The sequence below is a fragment of the Nilaparvata lugens genome, chromosome 2 (assembly GCF_014356525.2).
Source record: "Nilaparvata lugens isolate BPH chromosome 2, ASM1435652v1, whole genome shotgun sequence".
Lineage (NCBI taxonomy): Eukaryota > Metazoa > Arthropoda > Insecta > Hemiptera > Delphacidae > Nilaparvata > Nilaparvata lugens.
The window spans coordinates 21688565-21708347 of record NC_052505.1 but is presented as its reverse complement, the minus strand read 5'-3'; the positions used below and the strand labels follow the sequence as shown (position 1 = coordinate 21708347).

The 19783-nt window shown below is 37.0% G+C and overlaps 1 protein-coding gene across 1 annotated transcript in view; it reads right to left on the bottom strand.

Annotated features, from left to right (window-relative positions):
• Positions 1 to 19783, bottom strand: part of LOC111057072 (peroxisomal multifunctional enzyme type 2) — an 85640-nt gene that overhangs the window by 30946 nt on the left and 34911 nt on the right. Inside the window, exons 10-13 of the mRNA XM_039420779.1 lie at positions 19098 to 19152; positions 14116 to 14279; positions 7792 to 7915; positions 3986 to 4158 (exon numbers count right to left, since the gene is read on the bottom strand). Coding sequence (XP_039276713.1) covers positions 3986 to 4158; positions 7792 to 7915; positions 14116 to 14279; positions 19098 to 19152 — 516 coding nt within the window. The remainder of the gene's footprint in view (positions 1 to 3985; positions 4159 to 7791; positions 7916 to 14115; positions 14280 to 19097; positions 19153 to 19783) is intronic.

Here is a 19783-nt window from a genome sequence, read left to right as displayed (position 1 = left end):
TACAAAAAAACCGGAGGTCTTATCAAAAATCGTTACACATACGTTTCTGCGCCTTGTTTCAAAGAACTTGTATACCAAATTTCATCCAAATCGGACAATAACTGCGGTACAAACAAACAAACAGACAAAAGCCGATCGAGTCGAAACTAAGACCTCAGTTTTTCTTCGGTTAATTAAATAAAAGTGTAATGAAAAAATTTAAAGTAGTGAAATTATAGATTGGAACTAAAGGCTTCACTGGAAGACTTTAGCAATAAGAATAAATATTTCAGGATAAGAAAAAAGAGAACAAAATGAATGGTTAGTCCTAGTGACTAGTTTTAATAGAAATAAAAAAATCTTTCAGTTCAAGTTCTCAGTCCACAGTTTACACTATATCAATAAACTCTCTACAAATTATTACTAATAATACAAACCTAGCAATATGCATTCTCATTGCTATAAACAAGTACCAATATTCTAAAATTTGTTTTAATTAGGCTGTAGGCAAGTAGTTTAGGCCGGGGGACTTGCTAGTTAGTCAGAAGTAGTAGTAGCTATGGTCCGTGCAAACCTTAGTTTGATCACTAACGACAGGATGTTGAATGATAGCAGTACCATTGCTAATCAAACACTGCCATTATAACGTGGACCTCACTTTAGGCACGCGTCTCGAATGATCGCTGAGGAATTGCGGCTTGAGATTTATTCAAACTTACAATTGCTATGGATATTCAGTTTATATACCATGGTAGTAGCTGAAGTGAACAAGGGAAAACTTTCGTCAAAATGTCCGTGTATACTACAGGGTGATTCCTTATTATGGTAAAATAATTTAATACGTGATAGTAGAGGTGAAAATAAGAAAAAAAGATCTTATAAACATATATCCATAAACGCTTCATTAGCGAGCTATACAGGGTGAAAGATTTCGCCCGGAATTCATTTTCTCTGGTGAAATACACCGATGCTGAATTGTTTGGGGACTAGTTTTTGAAAAACTTATGCTGGATTCATATGGAAAATATCTGAAAATTGAATAAAACTAGTCTGGAAGCTGTAGTGTAAGTAGTTTTTGAGAAAAAAGTTGAAATATGCAAAAATCTAAGTAGAAAAACACAGACTTACGTTTGATGTCCAATAACTTTCTTTAACGACCAGTAAACCAATAATTTTTCGCAACAAAAATAGTAAAGAATTTAATTCTGAAAAGAATTATGTAAGCTGTGTAAACTAAATTTAAATGAATGTTGAATAAAATGTATTCTTATTTAGTACATTACACCACAAAAATTTGCTGTTTTATGAGGAGAGAACTAATAACTCATAGGTTGTAGCTGTATATACAGAGTATAATATTATCAGTATATTTTTGAGTATCTTATATTCTTAGAAATTTCAGTTTATTTTGTGATATTTTGGAAATACAAAACCTATCTTATATTCTTAGAATTTTCAGTTTGATTTTTGGAAATACAAAACCTATCAATTTGCGCCTTTCTGATTAAGACAATGATTACCTGATCAGCGCTGGTTTTAGCAATGGCAACAGTGTCTGGCTCTCTACTGGGTGCATCAAATGTGGCAATGGATTTGTCAGATGTTCTCTTGCCTCCAAAACCACCACAGCCAACGGCAAAGGCACTCGTTTGACAGAATGCCACCTTTTCACCTCTCTCATCGAATGTTTCAACTAGAAACACACAAGAAAACACAAAAAATTCAAACAAAGGAACATTGTATGAATCTTATTAGAATTTTTTTCCTCTTTCCAACCGAATTAGATTTTGATTGATATAGTGAGGTCCACGTTATAATGGCAGTGAAGAAAGATAGGAGAAAAACGTTGCCAAGTCTCTCCATTTTGCCACTGAGTGTACACAGCTGTTACTCAATTCATCCCATTAAATTGATCTAGTGATAATTATAATTTCCTTGATAAATAATCAATTTAATGTCAAATTAATCAAGAAAATATATTTTTTCATAATTTGCTTTAATAACTGGGATCAGATTTTTTTTTTTATACAAACCTGAAATGGTGGCTAATTTAAAAAGCTGTGATACAACAATCTGAATTTCAAAACAACAGAAATTAAGTTATTTGGTAGGTATTCCACTCCAATTCCTTTTAAAGATAATAGAAAAATAGTAATATCCAAAAAAAGTAATTTCAATGTAAATAATTCTGAAAAAAACCTTCGATATTATTTATACCGGTACCAGTAGGTCTAACCTATACGTGTACGCCACTGAAGCATGGTTGAAGTCTAGGATGATTGGTTATCAACTTTTAAAATCTTATTTCAGGTATTTTAATTTGTGTTTCTCATACGGTAATGTCTAAAATTATTTTATTGTTCAAAATACATTTCAAATCAATTACGACTCGTGTACTCAAATATTTTGATAGAATGAAATTGCTGTATCTTGCAAAATAACGGCGCTAGATACGAAAAAGTAACTTTATGGAAGTAGGTTGGTCTGCGGTTTTTCAAATTACAAAAAAACCGGAGGTCTTATCAAAAATCGTTACACATACGTTTCTGCGCCTTGTTTCAAAGAACTTGTATACCAAATTTTCATCCAAATCGGACAATAACTGCGGTACAAACAAACAAACAGACAAAAGCCGATCGAGTCGAAACTAAGACCTCAGTTTTTCTTCGGTTAATTAAATAAAAGTGTAATGAAAAAATTTAAAGTAGTGAAATTATAGATTGGAACTAAAGGCTTCACTGGAAGACTTTAGCAATAAGAATAAATATTTCAGGATAAGAAAAAAGAGAACAAAATGAATGGTTAGTCCTAGTGACTAGTTTTAATAGAAATAAAAAATCTTTCAGTTCAAGTTCTCAGTCCACAGTTTACACTATATCAATAAACTCTCTACAAAATTATTACTAATAATACAAACCTAGCAATATGCATTCTCATTGCTATAAACAAGTACCAATATTCTAAAATTTGTTTTAATTAGGCTGTAGGCAAGTAGTTTAGGCCGGGGGGACTTGCTAGTTAGTCAGAAGTAGTAGTAGCTATGGTCCGTGCAAACCTTAGTTTGATCACTAACGACAGGATGTTGAATGATAGCAGTACCATTGCTAATCAAACACTGCCATTATAACGTGGACCTCACTTTAGGCACGCGTCTCGAATGATCGCTGAGGAATTGCGGCTTGAGATTTATTCAAACTTACAATTGCTATGGATATTCAGTTTATATACCATGGTAGTAGCTGAAGTGAACAAGGGAAAACTTTCGTCAAAATGTCCGTGTATACTACAGGGTGATTCCTTATTATGGTAAAATAATTTAATACGTGATAGTAGAGGTGAAAATAAGAAAAAAAGATCTTATAAACATATATCCATAAACGCTTCATTAGCGAGCTATACAGGGTGAAAGATTTCGCCCGGAATTCATTTTCTCTGGTGAAATACACCGATGCTGAATTGTTTGGGGACTAGTTTTTGAAAAACTTATGCTGGATTCATATGGAAAATATCTGAAAAATTGAATAAAACTAGTCTGGAAGCTGTAGTGTAAGTAGTTTTTGAGAAAAAAGTTGAAATATGCAAAAAATCTAAGTAGAAAAACACAGACTTATACGTTTGATGTCCAATAACTTTCTTTAACGACCAGTAAACCAATAATTTTTCGCAACAAAAATAGTAAAGAATTTAATTCTGAAAAGAATTATGTAAGCTGTGTAAACTAAATTTAAATGAATGTTGAATAAAATGTATTCTTATTTAGTACATTACACCACAAAAATTTGCTGTTTTATGAGGAGAGAACTAATAACTCATAGGTTGTAGCTGTATATACAGAGTATAATATTATCAGTATATTTTTGAGTATCTTATATTCTTAGAAATTTCAGTTTATTTTTGTGATATTTTGGAAATACAAAACCTATCTTATATTCTTAGAATTTTCAGTTTGATTTTTGGAAATACAAAACCTATCAATTTGCGCCTTTCTGATTAAGACAATGATTACCTGATCAGCGCTGGTTTTAGCAATGGCAACAGTGTCTGGCTCTCTACTGGGTGCATCAAATGTGGCAATGGATTTGTCAGATGTTCTCTTGCCTCCAAAACCACCACAGCCAACGGCAAAGGCACTCGTTTGACAGAATGCCACCTTTTCACCTCTCTCATCGAATGTTTCAACTAGAAACACACAAGAAAACACAAAAAAAGTTCAAACAAAGGAACAAATTGTATGAATCTTATTAGAATTTTTTTCCTCTTTCCAACCGAATTAGATTTTGATTGATATAGTGAGGTCCACGTTATAATGGCAGTGAAGAAAGATAGGAGAAAAACGTTGCCAAGTCTCTCCATTTTGCCACTGAGTGTACACAGCTGTTACTCAATTCATCCCATTAAATTTGATCTAGTGATAATTATAATTTCCTTGATAAAATAATCAATTTAATGTCAAATTAATCAAGAAAATATATTTTTTCATAAATTTGCTTTAATAACTGGGATCAGATTTTTATTTTTATACAAACCTGAAATGGTGGCTAATTTAAAAAGCTGTGATACAACAATCTGAATTTCAAAACAACAGAAATTAAGTTATTTGGTAGGTATTCCACTCCAATTCCTTTTAAAGATAATAGAAAAATAGTAATATCCAAAAAAAGTAATTTCAATGTAAATAATTCTGAAAAAACCTTTCGATATTATTTATACCGGTACCAGTAGGTCTAACCTATACGTGTACGCCAACTGAAGCATGGTTGAAGTCTAGGATGATTGGTTATCAACTTTTAAAATCTTATTTCAGGTATTTTAATTTGTGTTTCTCATACGGTAATGTCTAAAAATTATTTTATTGTTCAAAAATACATTTCAAATCAATTACGACTCGTGTACTCAAATATTTTGATAGAATGAAGGAAAAAAATGGCGGCTGAGAATAATGTCTGTCTACTTTTATACAGTCACTGTCAAAAATAAAAATAAAATATTCTGGCAAACTGACAACATTGCAAAGCGAGAGAGAGATAGCGCTATCTGTTTTGTTCTATGATAGAGAAGGACAGCAGCAGTATTGTCAATTGTACACTGCCATTATAACGTGGACCTTACTATAGGCATCTATTCAAAATATAAATCCCTTTTTCCTCGCACTTTAAATTCAATTGTAAATAATTATCATTCAAGGCCCACTGCAAATAGATATGTCACATATCACACCAATATTGAATGTTTAAGGAAACAGTTGATCTATATAAGCACAAAATAATAGACCTTATTCCGGATCACTTCCTCATAGACTCTAAGATTAGTAAAACATCTAAACTAGAAATAAAAACCTGGACATACAGTAACTTTTTCTTCCATATCGACGTATGAATCTCGAGATTTTTGCTCAAACTACTAATTGCAAGGTCAATTCTTTTAGATACATTTGTTGAAAGTGGACTTTTCGCACATTTTTTATTTTTTCCTACTTTCTTATCCAATACTTCTCTGTTCTTCTCCTCCTATATATTTAATGTACAGTATTTAATCTGCGTTTACACCAAAGTTATTAACAAAATGTTTATTTCTCCGTCCTTATAGTTTCTATTAGATTAAACGGAGCTTGACAAACACATATGCACATCATGTGTATAATGAGTTATGTTCAATCTAATAGAATAGGATTAAGTTGAGTGAAAGCAAGTCCACACATGTTGTCTTCACAAATAGGCATTATGTGTACATCCCAATAAGATTAAACAACAAAGAAGTTCCGTTTGCAAATGAAGCTAAGTATCTTGGAATGACACTAGATGCAAAGCTACGATGGAAGTCACACGTCAAGAAAAAAAAAAGAACTGGATTTCAAATACTCGAAAATGTACTGGTTATTGGGGAGAAATTCAAGCCTTTCAACCTACAATAAATTACTATTGTATAGACAACTTCTTCGGCCTGTGTGGTTGTATGGCATCCAGCTGTGGGGCTGTGCAAGAAAAAGTAACATCAACACTATCCCGAAATTCCAGAACAAGGTTTTGAGGAATGCTGTCAATGCTCCATACTTTGTCAGAAACTCGGATCTCCACAGGGACCTGCAGATGGAAGAAGTCGATGTCATGATCACAAAGGCTGCCAGAATCCATGAAGAGACTCTACATAATCATCAGAACATCCAAGCTCTACACCTCATTGACAACTCTAATACAGTGAGAAGACTGAAAACGAAGAGGCCTACAGATCTCGGATGAATGTAGTAAGAGTGATTCTGAAAGAAACAGTGCATGGGCATTGCTCACTTAGACTGTGAAGGAGTGAATACCCCTTTAATGTCAAACTTTAACCTATTAATTTAAGCTAGAATTGAACTGTTCATTAACCAAAGTGTTAGATTGCAGTCAAATTACAATAAAAAAAATCTAATAGAATCTATAGGGACGAAAAAATAAACATTTTATTAATAAATTTGATATATATATATATATATATGCATATGCATACATAGGCCAAAATTAGAAAAAAACATAATTTTACACTTAATATTTCAAATACCAATAGAATTTAGAACGTTCTGGAGCCACTGACACGCATCTTCTCCAGCATCATGGAGGGCCGACAGCCCTCCATGATAGGAGTGTTGTGGACACTCAGATATTAGGTGGTCCATTGATTGGATTTGTCCACATTGGCACAGAGGATCAGATGTGTATCCCCATGCTGTCATCAGCTCAGCACACCTTCCGACCTGCGTCCTGAACCGGTTAAGGCCACACCACTCTCTACGTCTCAGCTGGGTGCCAGGAACAATGTCATTAGGGTCATCCACAAGGCCTTTGTTCCTGACCTCTCCCTGCAACCATCTCAGTCTCCATAACTCCCTTGCATTTCTAATTTCCTCTTGCTCGTCAAGTCTCAAGTATCTTCTCGACTTGAGGCGCCTTGGTGGAGGGTTAGCCAAATCTCTAGAGACTGGGAGATCCTCATGAATGTGTTGCAACTGGGAAATGAACTTGTTCTTCTTCTCCAACCTTCTGAGATCTGGAGGCATGATGTTACTAAGCACAGGCAACCACTCAGTCTCTGTTGGTCTCAATGTCCCACTAATCTTCCTCATAGTTTCATTGAAAACTGTATCAATTTTCTCAACATGTCTGCTGCGAGCCCAGACAGAAGAGCAGTACTCCCCTGTACTGTACAGAAATGCAAGACTTGATGTTCGAAGGGCATTCATGTCACAACCCCAGGTTGTTCCCGCAAGTTTGCTGATGATATTTAGCCTTGTCTTCAGTTTATCTCTCAACCCCTGCAGATGTTGTCGATATGTGAGGGATCTATCAAGTCTGACTCCTAGGTAACGGGGAGCTTCCTGATGAGATATTCTTTTGCCACATAACCTGAGATCAATTGTCTTTTTTGCAGGCTGGTTACTGAGATGGAATATTGTTGAGACAGTTTTGGACGGGTTTGGCTTCAAGAACCACTGCTGGAAGTATTCTGCCATTAACTCTAAGTCCTCATTCAACACAATTTGGAGCTAATAAATTTGGTGTAAACGCAGCTTTAATCTATTATTTTATTGATTTCAAAGGGTACTATAATTCTATTTTATAAATATGTTCTTTTAAATATCCAGCATATAGGAAACATTGAGATGCCGCATCTTTATGTTGGCCCAATGTCGACCAGCGCCAGTGTATGGATGGAATATTTCATGGTACCTATAAGTCGTTCATGTTGCCAGCTCTGGCCTTCGTAAGGAATTGCACGCACATTTACCAGGCCCCAGCAGCTGGGCCAACATATGGCTGCGGCAAGAGCTGTACTTACCATTGCACAGAATAACAGCACCTTTCCCTTTGTCCAAGACATCAGCCACATGAATGACAGAGTTCAATTCTCCACTTGCCGGAATTGGTTTGTACAGCTCCAAATACTGTTCACCGTGGAGAATCTGTAACAGGTGAATTGATCAATAATTTGCTGATAAATAGAATGTACTCCTAATGAGTTTTTTCATGTAAATTCAGTCAAATTTGTCACCTGGTCATATGGGACATATATATGAATAATATATTTATCTCATATTGATCAGAATTTTAGAGTTTTTTAATTAAAAGTTCAATGAACAGTGTTTTTGTCTTTGAACAATCTTTGTCATCGACAGAAAGATTGTTTATTTTATTTGTTGTCAATATTAACGTAGCTTCGCTTTGTTTCTAAAAATATGTACTTGAAATGGCTTTTATGTTTGGCATTGACTGAGTTTATATTAATACCCAAAATTTAGCTTTTGGGGAAGAGCTCGTTCGTTAGGACTGACAGTAAAGTCCGGCTGTTCTGGTGAAAAGGATAGATTTTCCTGTCGCAGTTCGGGCAGTTTAAAGAGAATTTTATTATTGAATAAGACGGGATCTGATCCCATTTCACTAGATTATTAGAATGTCCTATTCCACCCTCTAGGTTTCCTAATAATTGCGAAGTATTGCTACGACGCGGACTAGCTACAGCCGGGTATGGGTCGGGGTCGGTGACCGTATTGACTGGTGGAGATACTGGACCTACACTTCTCCCCCTGTCCTGATTCTTTACCCTCTGTCTTTGGCGGGAGGTATTTAACTTGAAGGGAAGAGTGTGTGCCCGTGCCGTTGTTGGCCGATTCGGCCCTCGGCTCTTGGAATTCAGGTTGGGTGTTAGGGAGAATTGAGGTAACCTTAACCAAGGATACGGAACCGGATATCAGATCCCCACAAATAATTATATTTGTAAAGGTAGTACGCAATCTGAACCAACTGCGAGTTGACGGCGAGCAAAGCTGTACCTGCAAGCCCGGAATAAAGGTTGTAGGTGGAGGAACTCGGGATGGGGTTTAACAAGGAATGATATAGAATTTTTGTTACGGTTTTCGCAATCTGAGACTGCGGGCTGTCGGTGTGCAGACTGAACCTGCGCACCCGGTATTAGATCAATATGATTGGAGAGGCGTAAGTGGTATAAGGTACAGGATATGGTATACCGAGTTTGAGGTATAGGGAATATTTTATCGGGCCTGGGGAATGGAGATTCGTTAATAGGATTGTTCCTTCCTGTAACTAATGGGGTTTGGTTCAATAACTCGCGATCTGTGAATCGCGATATAGTTCTCAGCAAGCTGAACCTGCTAGCTAAAGATAGTATATCTATGTCAATTTTATGATAACTAAAGCTCGAAGGATGAGGTTTCGGGTGTCGGATTTCTGAATCGCGAGCCTGCAGCTGCGAAAGGATTTTCAGCAATTCTGAAACTGCTAAACAGGATTCCCGCGCTAATCTGATGACTGCGCGCCGGTTATTAAGGGCCAATCTGTGACTGCCCTTAAGGGTATGGGAATCACTCTCAATCGTCCGAAACGCTTTTAAATTAATAGTCAGTATGTCGACTATTATGAGAGGATAGGGTAGGGTTTACAAGGATTCTCCTAAGCTTCTCGCTGGTCTGAGAACCGCGACTGGGTCGATCTCTAATCTGTGACTGAGATCCTGCTCTACACAAGGTTTCCTACACCTCTCGCTGGTCTGAGGACCGCGACGGGAACGATCTCAAGTCTGGAACTGAGATCTCGCGCTATACAGGGTAGGAAAAATTAAGAGGAAGAAAGAGAGAGGATGCCGCAGTCTAGGAACTTCGGCAAGGGAGTCCTCAAGCTGTACCTGAGAGCAGGAGGCGTCGCAGTCTGGGAACTTCGACAAGGACGTTCTCAAGTTGTACCTGAGAGCAGGAAGCGTTGCAGTCTGTGACTTCAACAAGGACGTTCTCAAGCTGTACCTGAGAGCAGGAAGCGTCGCAGTCTGGGAACTTCGACAAGGACGTTCTCAAGTTGTACCTGAGAGCAGGAAGCGTTGCAGTCTGTGACTTCAACAAGGACGTTCTCAAGTTGTACCTGAGAGCAGGAAGCGTTGCAGTCTGTGACTTCAACAAGGACGTTCTCAAGCTGTACCTGAGAGCAGGAAGCGTCGCAGTCTGGGAACTTCGACAAGGACGTTCTCAAGTTGTACCTGAGAGCAGGAAGCGTTGCAGTCTGTGACTTCAACAAGGACGTTCTCAAGCTGTACCTGAGAGCAGGAAGCGTTGCAGTCTGTGACTTCAACAAGGACTTCTCAAGTTGTACCTGAGAGCAGGAAGGATTTTAGAATAGGGAAAGTGAAGAGAAAGTAAGAGAAAGGATGCCGCAGTCTGGGGACTTCGGCGAGGACGTTCTCAAGCTGTACCTGAGAGCAGGAAGCGTCGCAGTCTGGGAACTTCGACAAGGACGTTCTCAAGTTGTACCTGAGAGCAGGAAGCGTTGCAGTCTGTGACTTCAACAAGGACGTTCTCAAGCTGTACCTGAGAGCAGGAAGCGTCGCAGTCTGGGAACTTCGACAAGGACGTTCTCAAGTTGTACCTGAGAGCAGGAAGCGTTGCAGTCTGTGACTTCAACAAGGACGTTCTCAAGCTGTACCTGAGAGCAGGAAGCGTTGCAGTCTGTGACTTCAACAAGGACGTTCTCAAGTTGTACCTGAGAGCTAGAAGGATTCTAGAATAGGGAAAGTTAAGAGAGAGAAAGAGAAAGGATGCCGCAGTCTAGAAACTTCGGCCAGGAAGTCCTCAAGCTGTACCTGAGAGCTAGAAGGATTATAGAATAGGGAATGTTAAGAGAGAGAAAGAGAAAGGATGCCGCAGTCTAGGAACTTCGGCGATGAAGTCCTCAAGCTGTACCTGAGAGCTAGAAGGATTCTAGAATAGGGAATGTTAAGAGAGAGAAAGAGAAAGGATGCCGCAGTCTAGAAACTTCGGCCAGGAAGTCCTCAAGCTGTACCTGAGAGCTAGAAGGATTCTAGAATAGGGAAAGTTAAGAGAGAGAAAGAGAAAGGATGCCGCAGTCTAGAAACTTCGGTGAGGAAGTCCTCAAGCTGTACCTGAGAGCTAGAAGGATTATAGAATAGGGAAAGTTAAGAGAGAGAAAGAGAAAGGATGTCGCAGTCTAGAAACTTCGACGAGGACGAGCTCAAGCTGCACCTGAGTTCTCTAGGAAAAGGATTGGGCTTTTCCTACTTGGAATTACAGCAAGTCAGAAACTGCTAAGCGAATTTAAAATACAGGGCCACTCTATAGTATGAAAATTAATAAGGAAAATACATCCCTAAAAACTGAGATTACCTTATTACAGAAGAGGAAATGCACACAAGTGACCAGTCCTAACATACAGTTACCTGAATCACTGCAGGACCAAATACTGAGAATAGCGAACAAATTCCCGCACAAAACTTAAACGTCGTGAAGCGACAGAGTCGAGACTTAAGAATTAAGCCCTCAAAAAATAATCTGCTATAAGAGCCTAGCTAAATTTCCCCACTCAACTATTTGTAGCACAAACTTGAGATCCCTTACAGGTTTCAAAACCAAGGATAACTCGTTCACCCCCAGTGATACGAATTCGGGAAAAATAGCTGACAAGAAAGAAAAACCCAACAGGGAGTTCTAACTCCGAGTTGTTCGGAACTCGACCTACAATATTCTATGTTAACACAAGATAGAATAATAATTAGTATCGGTAACGTCGTAAGGAGAGGAGATTCGCGACCCGATCTCACGCTCAACCACCGAACAACTGCTTCTCTCCCAGGTCTTCTTGAAGCAATACCGGGTCGCTGAAAGTTAGGAGGCCGGGGGAAAAGAGATTGCCGACCAATGGGAGTCTGAAAAGACGATCACGCCACTGGTCATGTGACAGGGTTTGAATCCACTAGTGCTGATGCTAAGGGTGCAGCTAATGATGACAATGATACTAATTGCTACACTAATTCAGGCCGGTAAACAATATTTCTATTCCAGAAATTTCATGAAGAGCGATAGCGACCCGACTCGGTAGCCGCTTATCGTTTTGATGATACGGATGCTGCTAATGCAATATAAAATACGAGGACGCTCAGAGTGGTAAACAAAATCTGGAAATTTCTGGTTATGATGAACCTGTTGCTGATGATTTAAAGGGGTTGACGGCGATGGTGATAATGCATATACACAACTACAAATCTAACAAAATATATCCGGCAGTCGATCCTATTCCTATTCTAAAATAGAATAATTTCGCTAATTTTACGCTGGACGACGGCTCTCCATCCGTCACAAAAATTCACTTTGTGACAAGATCAATTATTTTGATTTTTTTAAACTAATAATTAAGGTCGCGTTTCAACCAGTGAATTCCAAAGGGAGAAGCCATCTTCAAAAGGTAGGTGTTATCTTTTTTGAGTTTTCTTTGCTAATTAATCATAACCACAAAGATTGTATCTTTAGCAGCAGCGAGTAGCTTCCCCATTAATTTCATATCAATATTGTTTTTTATGATAAAATTAATCTTGTTTGTTTAAATGTAAAATATGTTAAAGACTCATTAAAGTTCTAGTTATTCTGTTCTCTTTTGTTATCATAGTTTTTTCCCTCCTTAAAAATTGCATATAACCAAAGAGAAAAGCATAAGAGAATATTTCATGGTACCGTACCTATAAGTCGTTCATGTTTTAAATTTCAAGCCTATTTTTGTTAATTCAAGCCTACTAGTAGTTCTGTAAACATAAGACCTCGCGCAGTTATAAACCGCAGCCTCCTCTTATACTGTCCATCAGAGTAAATCCTGTCTGTATGTCGTGTCAGCGAGATATCGGTGTGAAAACGGCTAATGGCTGTTGGGGTTGGTGTATCAAAAGCTAATCTCCTTCAAGACATACTGGTAACAGCTCAGCCCGAGTTGAAAGCAGAGAAAGGTCGAGAGAAAATACTATGTTACTTTCAGTTATTAATCGCATGCGTCATGCGTCATTGCATGTAATTAATAATCCAGCTGATCTATGCTGCACAAACTTTAACGACCTTCAAGCTGTTGCTGAAAACACCTTATCACAAGTTTCAATTTGGTTCTAATGGTTTTTTGCTAAATGAGATTAAGACCCAAGAAAATCTATTTAGTTTGAGAAATTCACCTGTGGAGAGCAATTTGGATACTGGTAGTGTAAAATTTTTGGGTATTTTTGTTGATGGCAAATTGACATGGGAGCCACATATCAGATATGTCAGTGTTAAACTGTCCAGAGTTGTCTACTTATTGAGAAACTTGATGAACTACGTCCCCAAGTCATATGTGATGTCTGCATATTTTGCGTTCTTCCAGAATATTATTTCATATGGGCTTCTATTCTGGAGGAATAGCGCACATGTGCAGGATCTTCTATTAATTCAGAAAAACGTTATCAGGATTATTACAAACTCTGACAGATTGGCTCACTGCAAACCATTATTTGTTGAAACAAGGATATTGACCATAATAAATCTTTACATATTTACTGTTCTCATATACACAAAAAACAGCCTGTCTAAACATCATGTAAGAAGTAATATACACTCTCATAATACTAGGAGAAATAGACATATCGATGCACCTTTCTGTAGACTGGGTAAGTCACAGAATAGTTGTTTTAATTGGAGTGAAAATGTTTAATAAATTGCCACATGATCTAATAGATGCACCATTCCAAGTGTCCAGGAGTAAGTTATATAGTTGGTTGATTAAAAACCCATTTTATTCAGTGAATGAATTTTTAGACGTAAGAGATCCTATTCTATGAAATAGAATATTTTAAACCTAATTAGGGAAACCTAAACCACGTTTTAATGGTTATGGTACGGTATATATTATGTTATGATTAAGTTATTTGTTGACTGTAACTATAATTGACTAGCTGATTTGACGTTGTCTATAACTGTTATTATGTTGAATGACAAGAAAAAATTATATTATTATTATTATGAACAATTTATTCTATAGTCCGATTTTAAGGTAATATTGGCGTTCGAAGGAGACTCCTTTTTATCGACGCGCAATTCAAAAAGGAACATACCTGTGAAATTTCATGAAAATCTGTTTCCGCCTTTAATTTGGAACATAAATATAAGCATATCCATCAAAGAGAAATGCAAAACCGTCGACTTGAATCTTAGACCTCACTTTGCTCGGTCAATAAAATTTAGAATGCTGGCGAGCTGAAATCTTCATGGACCAGACCGTTTTGTTAGTACCCTTAGAATAAACAGTTGATAACATAAAATAATTTCAAAATTATATCATAATGTCAACTTACACTGGACAACTCGATAGTTTTGCCGGGGATGGCTGATGTGATGACGTCAGAGTTCATGATTCCCACCATACCTGGGATGACAGCGAATGTTGGCAGCGGGGAGAAGTCCTCATGTCCCTCGTACAGAAACCTCAAGTCATCGCCGTTTCTCACTGTGGCGCCAACTGTCGACAAGCGCAGTTTCAACTATTAATACATCCATTTTTTAGGGTCTGCCTGAATATCATGACCGATCTCAACAGAAGAGAAACCTTACCAAATGAAAAATTAGAACTAATGTCTGATTGGTGTAATGCTAATAAAATTGCTCTGAATTTGAACAAAACACAAAACTATATCCTATAATAACTTGAATTCAGGGCATTCTGTCAAATTTCTAGGCATCAATATACAGAATAATATGAAATGGAAGTGTCATATTGACTGCACTATCCCCAAGGTTACAAGAGGTGCTTTTATGTTGAGAAGATTAAAGGAAATAGTGTCTCAAAAAATTTTAGTAAATGTCTACTATAGTTATGTGCAATCACATCTTTTGTATGGAGCTACATTATGGGCCAATTGTAGTGATTCCCAATTCACTTTTTGTTTTGCAAAAAAGAACAATAAGAACCATGTGTTATGTTCCTCCCCTTACGCACTGCAAACCGCTATCTGTTAAATTAAAAATTATGTGTTTTTATTTTTCAATGTTTATTATTTGTAAATACTAACTTGCTCTCATTCTCTAGTCATTTTGATGTTCATTCGCACAACACAAGAAATAGGTTGAACCTTAGAAACGAATATTGTCGGTACAAATCTAGTCATATTAGTTTTAGGGCTTGCGCAATTCGGTTTTATAATCAGTTACCGTTACATATATGAGGCTTACTAGTAAGTGAATATAAACTTAAAATTAAGGATTTTCTAATAAGAAACTGTTTTTATACCAATGATGAATATTTTGCCTTCAATATGGAGAATTTTCAAGACGTTGATGTGATGATTACTTGTTGTTTTTATGTTGTATGATTATATATGTAATGATTTATGTAATTTTCTCATGACGTGGCCTATACAAATTGTAATTTGTCTTTGGCAATAAATGGATTTTGATTTGATAGTTTTTTTTCACTAGTAGAGTTAGTGGTCGAGTAGCTGGCATGCTAACTCTACCGAGCTAACTCTACTCTACTTACTTGGTCGAGTAACTTTTTTCACTACAATTGAGAATAGTAGGTAAAACGTGTTATCTAGTGAACAGAACTAACCTTAAAATTTCAATACAGAACATTGATTATCGCCGTTCAGTCACAAAAGTTTTAAAAAAAGCATTGATATATGCGGCTGATCTTTTGCTTGCAGAGATTCGGCTATTGAAGAAGAAGAAAATTAAATTGGACTCTACAAGCTTGGGACTGTTTTCATTAGCATAGAAGTGGTCGAGTAGAGTGAGAAGCGGTGGTGGGGGAAGGCAAGTGGTAGAGTACTATCATAGCCACCTTTAATACAAGGCCCCGGCCTACGATATTGCAACGTTGCAGTGTAGGCCTAGAATCTAATGCATGATTGGTGAAAAAGATCAGCTGGTATTTTTTTAAATATTTTCCACCAATCACGTATTAGATTCTAGGTCTACACTGCGACGTTGCAATATCGTAGGCCGGGGGCCTTGTATTAGAGGTGGCTATGGTACTATCCCACTCTACTCTACTAAAAACTATTACTCTAGCATGACTACTCTACCACTAGTTAGAGGGTTGAGTGTAAGAGAGGGCCGACTGCGCCCTAACTTCGCTCTCCCAGGTATAAAATGAAGGCGGTCATTCTATTCTACCATGAACGTTTTCATTGGGAGAGTTCACAAGATAGTTAATACTTGCCCAGGGAACTCTAACACTAACTCTCCATACAAGACTTGAGCCCGGTTGCACAAAAGTCGATTAAATTTTAATCGTGATTAGTTTCACTAGGACCAATCAGAGAAGGCTTTAGAGAGAAAGAAGGATACTCTTATTGGTTCTCGTGAAATTTATCATGTTAAAATTTAACCGGCTATTGTTTAAAGGAGTGTTGGAAGGCGACGTGTTTCCTGACTTAAAAATTTGAGGGATTGGTTTGACTGCAGCAGCAAAGACTTGTTTCGAGCAGCAGTGAATAAGATCCGGATTGCTGTGCTGATAGCGAACCTCCGATAGGAGACGCACTAGAAGAAGAAGATTGTGCAACCGGCACTTCAATTCTTCTTGACTAAGCAAGACGTTTTAGCCTAGCAACCAATAAGAGCGAGAAATAAGTACAATTATTGCTAGGCAACAAAGTACTAAGATAATCTGAGAATAATAATAATATTTGTATGGCTTTTATTGGTGGGGAGTCCCTGACGGAAGTTCCACCTCGCCTGAATATATCATTTGAGCCGTCAATGGGCCTTACGACTGTCATACTTCAGCCGGGACCGTCTGTTAACGTGCCCATTTGATAACACGGGAGTGACCTGTTCAAAAACTTTCGGCACTGAGTGGGTTCGAACCGGGATCTCTAGGTTGCTACGCAAGCACTCTATCCACTAGACCACGGATCACTCCGTGAGAATCATTCATTATATTATAATACGGCTCCAACCCCATTTATTCCATGAAAAATATAATATTATAGCGTTATTAATCACCGTTCGGATGTAGAGATAAATGATCATATTTCTATAACAATTGTTAAAGAATTTGATTCAATTATTACTCGTACTATGCTTACAAATTAGTTTGACATTATAATTTTGTTATTTCAGTATACTTTAAAAGTGCAGAACTGATATGTGTAGTTACTATTGCCACCAATACTATATGCGATAGGATATTACTTTGCACTAAATGACAAGAAATTGCAGTAGTCACGTCAAAAATCTCTGTACCATTTATATAGGCTCTAAAGGTTTTTTTTAAGAATTAAGAATTATTTATTTATTCACGTAAGTCACAATACATTCTGCTTTATACACGAATTTACAATAAATAGTATGTATAGCAGCTAATTATGCAACAAATCTCACATATTATAAAAACTTATTAATTACAATGAAGATTGAATGCAACATTATTCACTGATAATTCGTATTAATGGAAGCGAATAATGAATATTGAACAAGGATTATCAAATCACTATTTAATAATTATTTCTAATTTATTAATAAGCAGTTTCTGTATTATACTTCAAGTTATGTATTTACTTTAGTAGATTAGCATATTCTTATATTTTTTCAAGTTTGCTTATACAGAGTGATTATAAAAGGACTCTACAACTTTGTAAGCACATAAATATTTATTGAAATTACTTACAGAATTGAGAAAGATGTCATTTTGTTATAAAACACTTAAGGTTGAGGTGTGAGTGTTAATTTGGTTCGATGTGACAGCCGTTGGTAATGCAACATACATCCCCCACCGATAATTGATTTCCTGCCACACTCGTACCAGCATATCAGGCGTAACTTGTGCAACCGCTGTGATCCGATATTTTCAGAGATCATTAAGATTGTCTGGTAGAGGCGGAACATTGACCTTATCCGTAATAAAACCCCTCAGGAAGAAATCCATCGCTGTTAAATCCAGTGACCGAGGTGGCCATGCAATTGGTCCTACATGGTAAATCCAGTGAAGTTGGAAGCAATTGTCTAGAAAATCCGAACTTCTCCGTGCGAATGAGATGGTGCACCCGCTGCCCAGGCTGTTCAATACGGTTGCGGACAGAATTGACTAATTTCACCTTTCTGGGAGTCGGTTTCGTCGTGAAGTTAGAGAGGCCCTACTGGATGGAAGGGAGTATGGGAGAGTTGAACTGTCGTTGATCCATAGAGTGTGGGAGAATTAATCTTATTTCCAAGTATTATTTCATTTCACTCATTTTTCATTTTAGTATTTGGTGCAATACTTAAAATTGTTGAAATAAAAACACATAGATGTTGTCAGTTTTCTACACTTTAATTTGGTACACGACCATGGTTTCGAAACCATGGTCGTGTACCAAATTAAAGTGTAGAAAACTGACAACATCTATGTGTTTTTATTTCATCATGGAACGTTTCTGCAACATCGACCACAACTCAGTTGAAGTTTTACTTAAAATTGTATAATCACTTGATGTAATTGCATTTTATATTATTGTATTATATTTATAATCATCATCATAAATGTTTCTACATTTAATTTCTTATTTCCAATATTAATTTGTTCAGTTTTACTTCAAATTTTCTTTGTTTTTCAAACGATTAATGTAATGGAAGCAAAATGGATCATTGCTTCCACATATTCTTGTTTTCAATAAATAAATAAATAAAAAATAAGGTCAAAAATATTGTATTATCATTCATCCAATCATCATCACCTAGGCTTAAAATACTTCTAGAAAGTCGCCTTTGTAAAATAATAAATAAATAAATGCTGAAAGTAAAAGGGCACTTGTTCATCTTGTTTAGCATAACGGTACAACACCTCATTTCCACGGAGAAGTTTGGGATTTTCTAGACATTCGCTTTCAACTTCGCTGGATTGGCCGTGCAGGGCCAATTGCATTGTCACCTCGCTAACCGGATTTAAGACCGATGGATTTCTTCCTGAGGGGTTTTATTAAGGATAAGGTCTATGTTCAGCCTCTACCAGACAAATCTTAATGAGCTCCGAAATAGGATCGCTGCGGTTGCACAAGTTAAGTCTGATATGCTGGTACGAGTGTGGCAAGAAATCGATTATCGGTGGGATGTATGTCGCATTACCAATGGCTGTCACATCCAACCAAAATAGCACGGCCACACCTTAAACTTAACGTGTTTTGCAACAAAATGGCACCTTTCTCAATTCTGTAAGTAATTTCAATAAATATTTATGTGCTTACAAAGTTGTAGAGTCCTTTTATAATCACCCTGTATTTTGTATTTGGCAAATAAAATTAATTTCAAAAAAGAAAATTGTCTCGAAAATAATTTTTACAAATCTAAAATAGCATACCTCCAAGTGCATATAATATAGCATCTCTAGCCGTAAAGCTGAATGAAGATTCCTCCTGCAAAGCATAAAGGAAATTCTGTATATAACTTAGGAAAAGAATCATCACATTGAAAAGCTGTTGTAACATGAAGTCTCAGTGCCGGTTGCACAACAGCCGGTTGAATTTTAACCGTGATTAATTCTACGAGAACCAATCAGAGAAGCCGTCTTATCAAAAAGGCCATCTCTGATTGGTTCTCGTGAAATTAATCACAGTTAAAATTTAACCGGCTGTTGTGCAACCGGGACCCAGAGTCGTAGTTGGTACCTGCTATACAAAATAAGGTAATTTAAATACCGTGATCAAAAATTCGTCTTCAATTTTTCTTGGTCTTGGTGATTCAAATATAATCATATCCCTTTTAGTGGCTAAGGTTTGGTTGCACAAACGTCTGTGAAATTTCAACTTTGATTAAATGTCACAAGAACCAATCAGAGAAGCCTTCAAAAAAGCAATATCGGGGCACCGAGCTTCGCTCGTTATTGATAAACAGAAAACAATTCTCTAAAATGATCGTGTTTTTATTTCACAGCAGGCTATACGTCATCTTATGAATTTCGGGGATGCGATATTTCGATTTGTCACATACTCACTTTTTTACTATCCACAGCTGTTTCAGCCAAGGATGAATTATCCTTTTATTGTC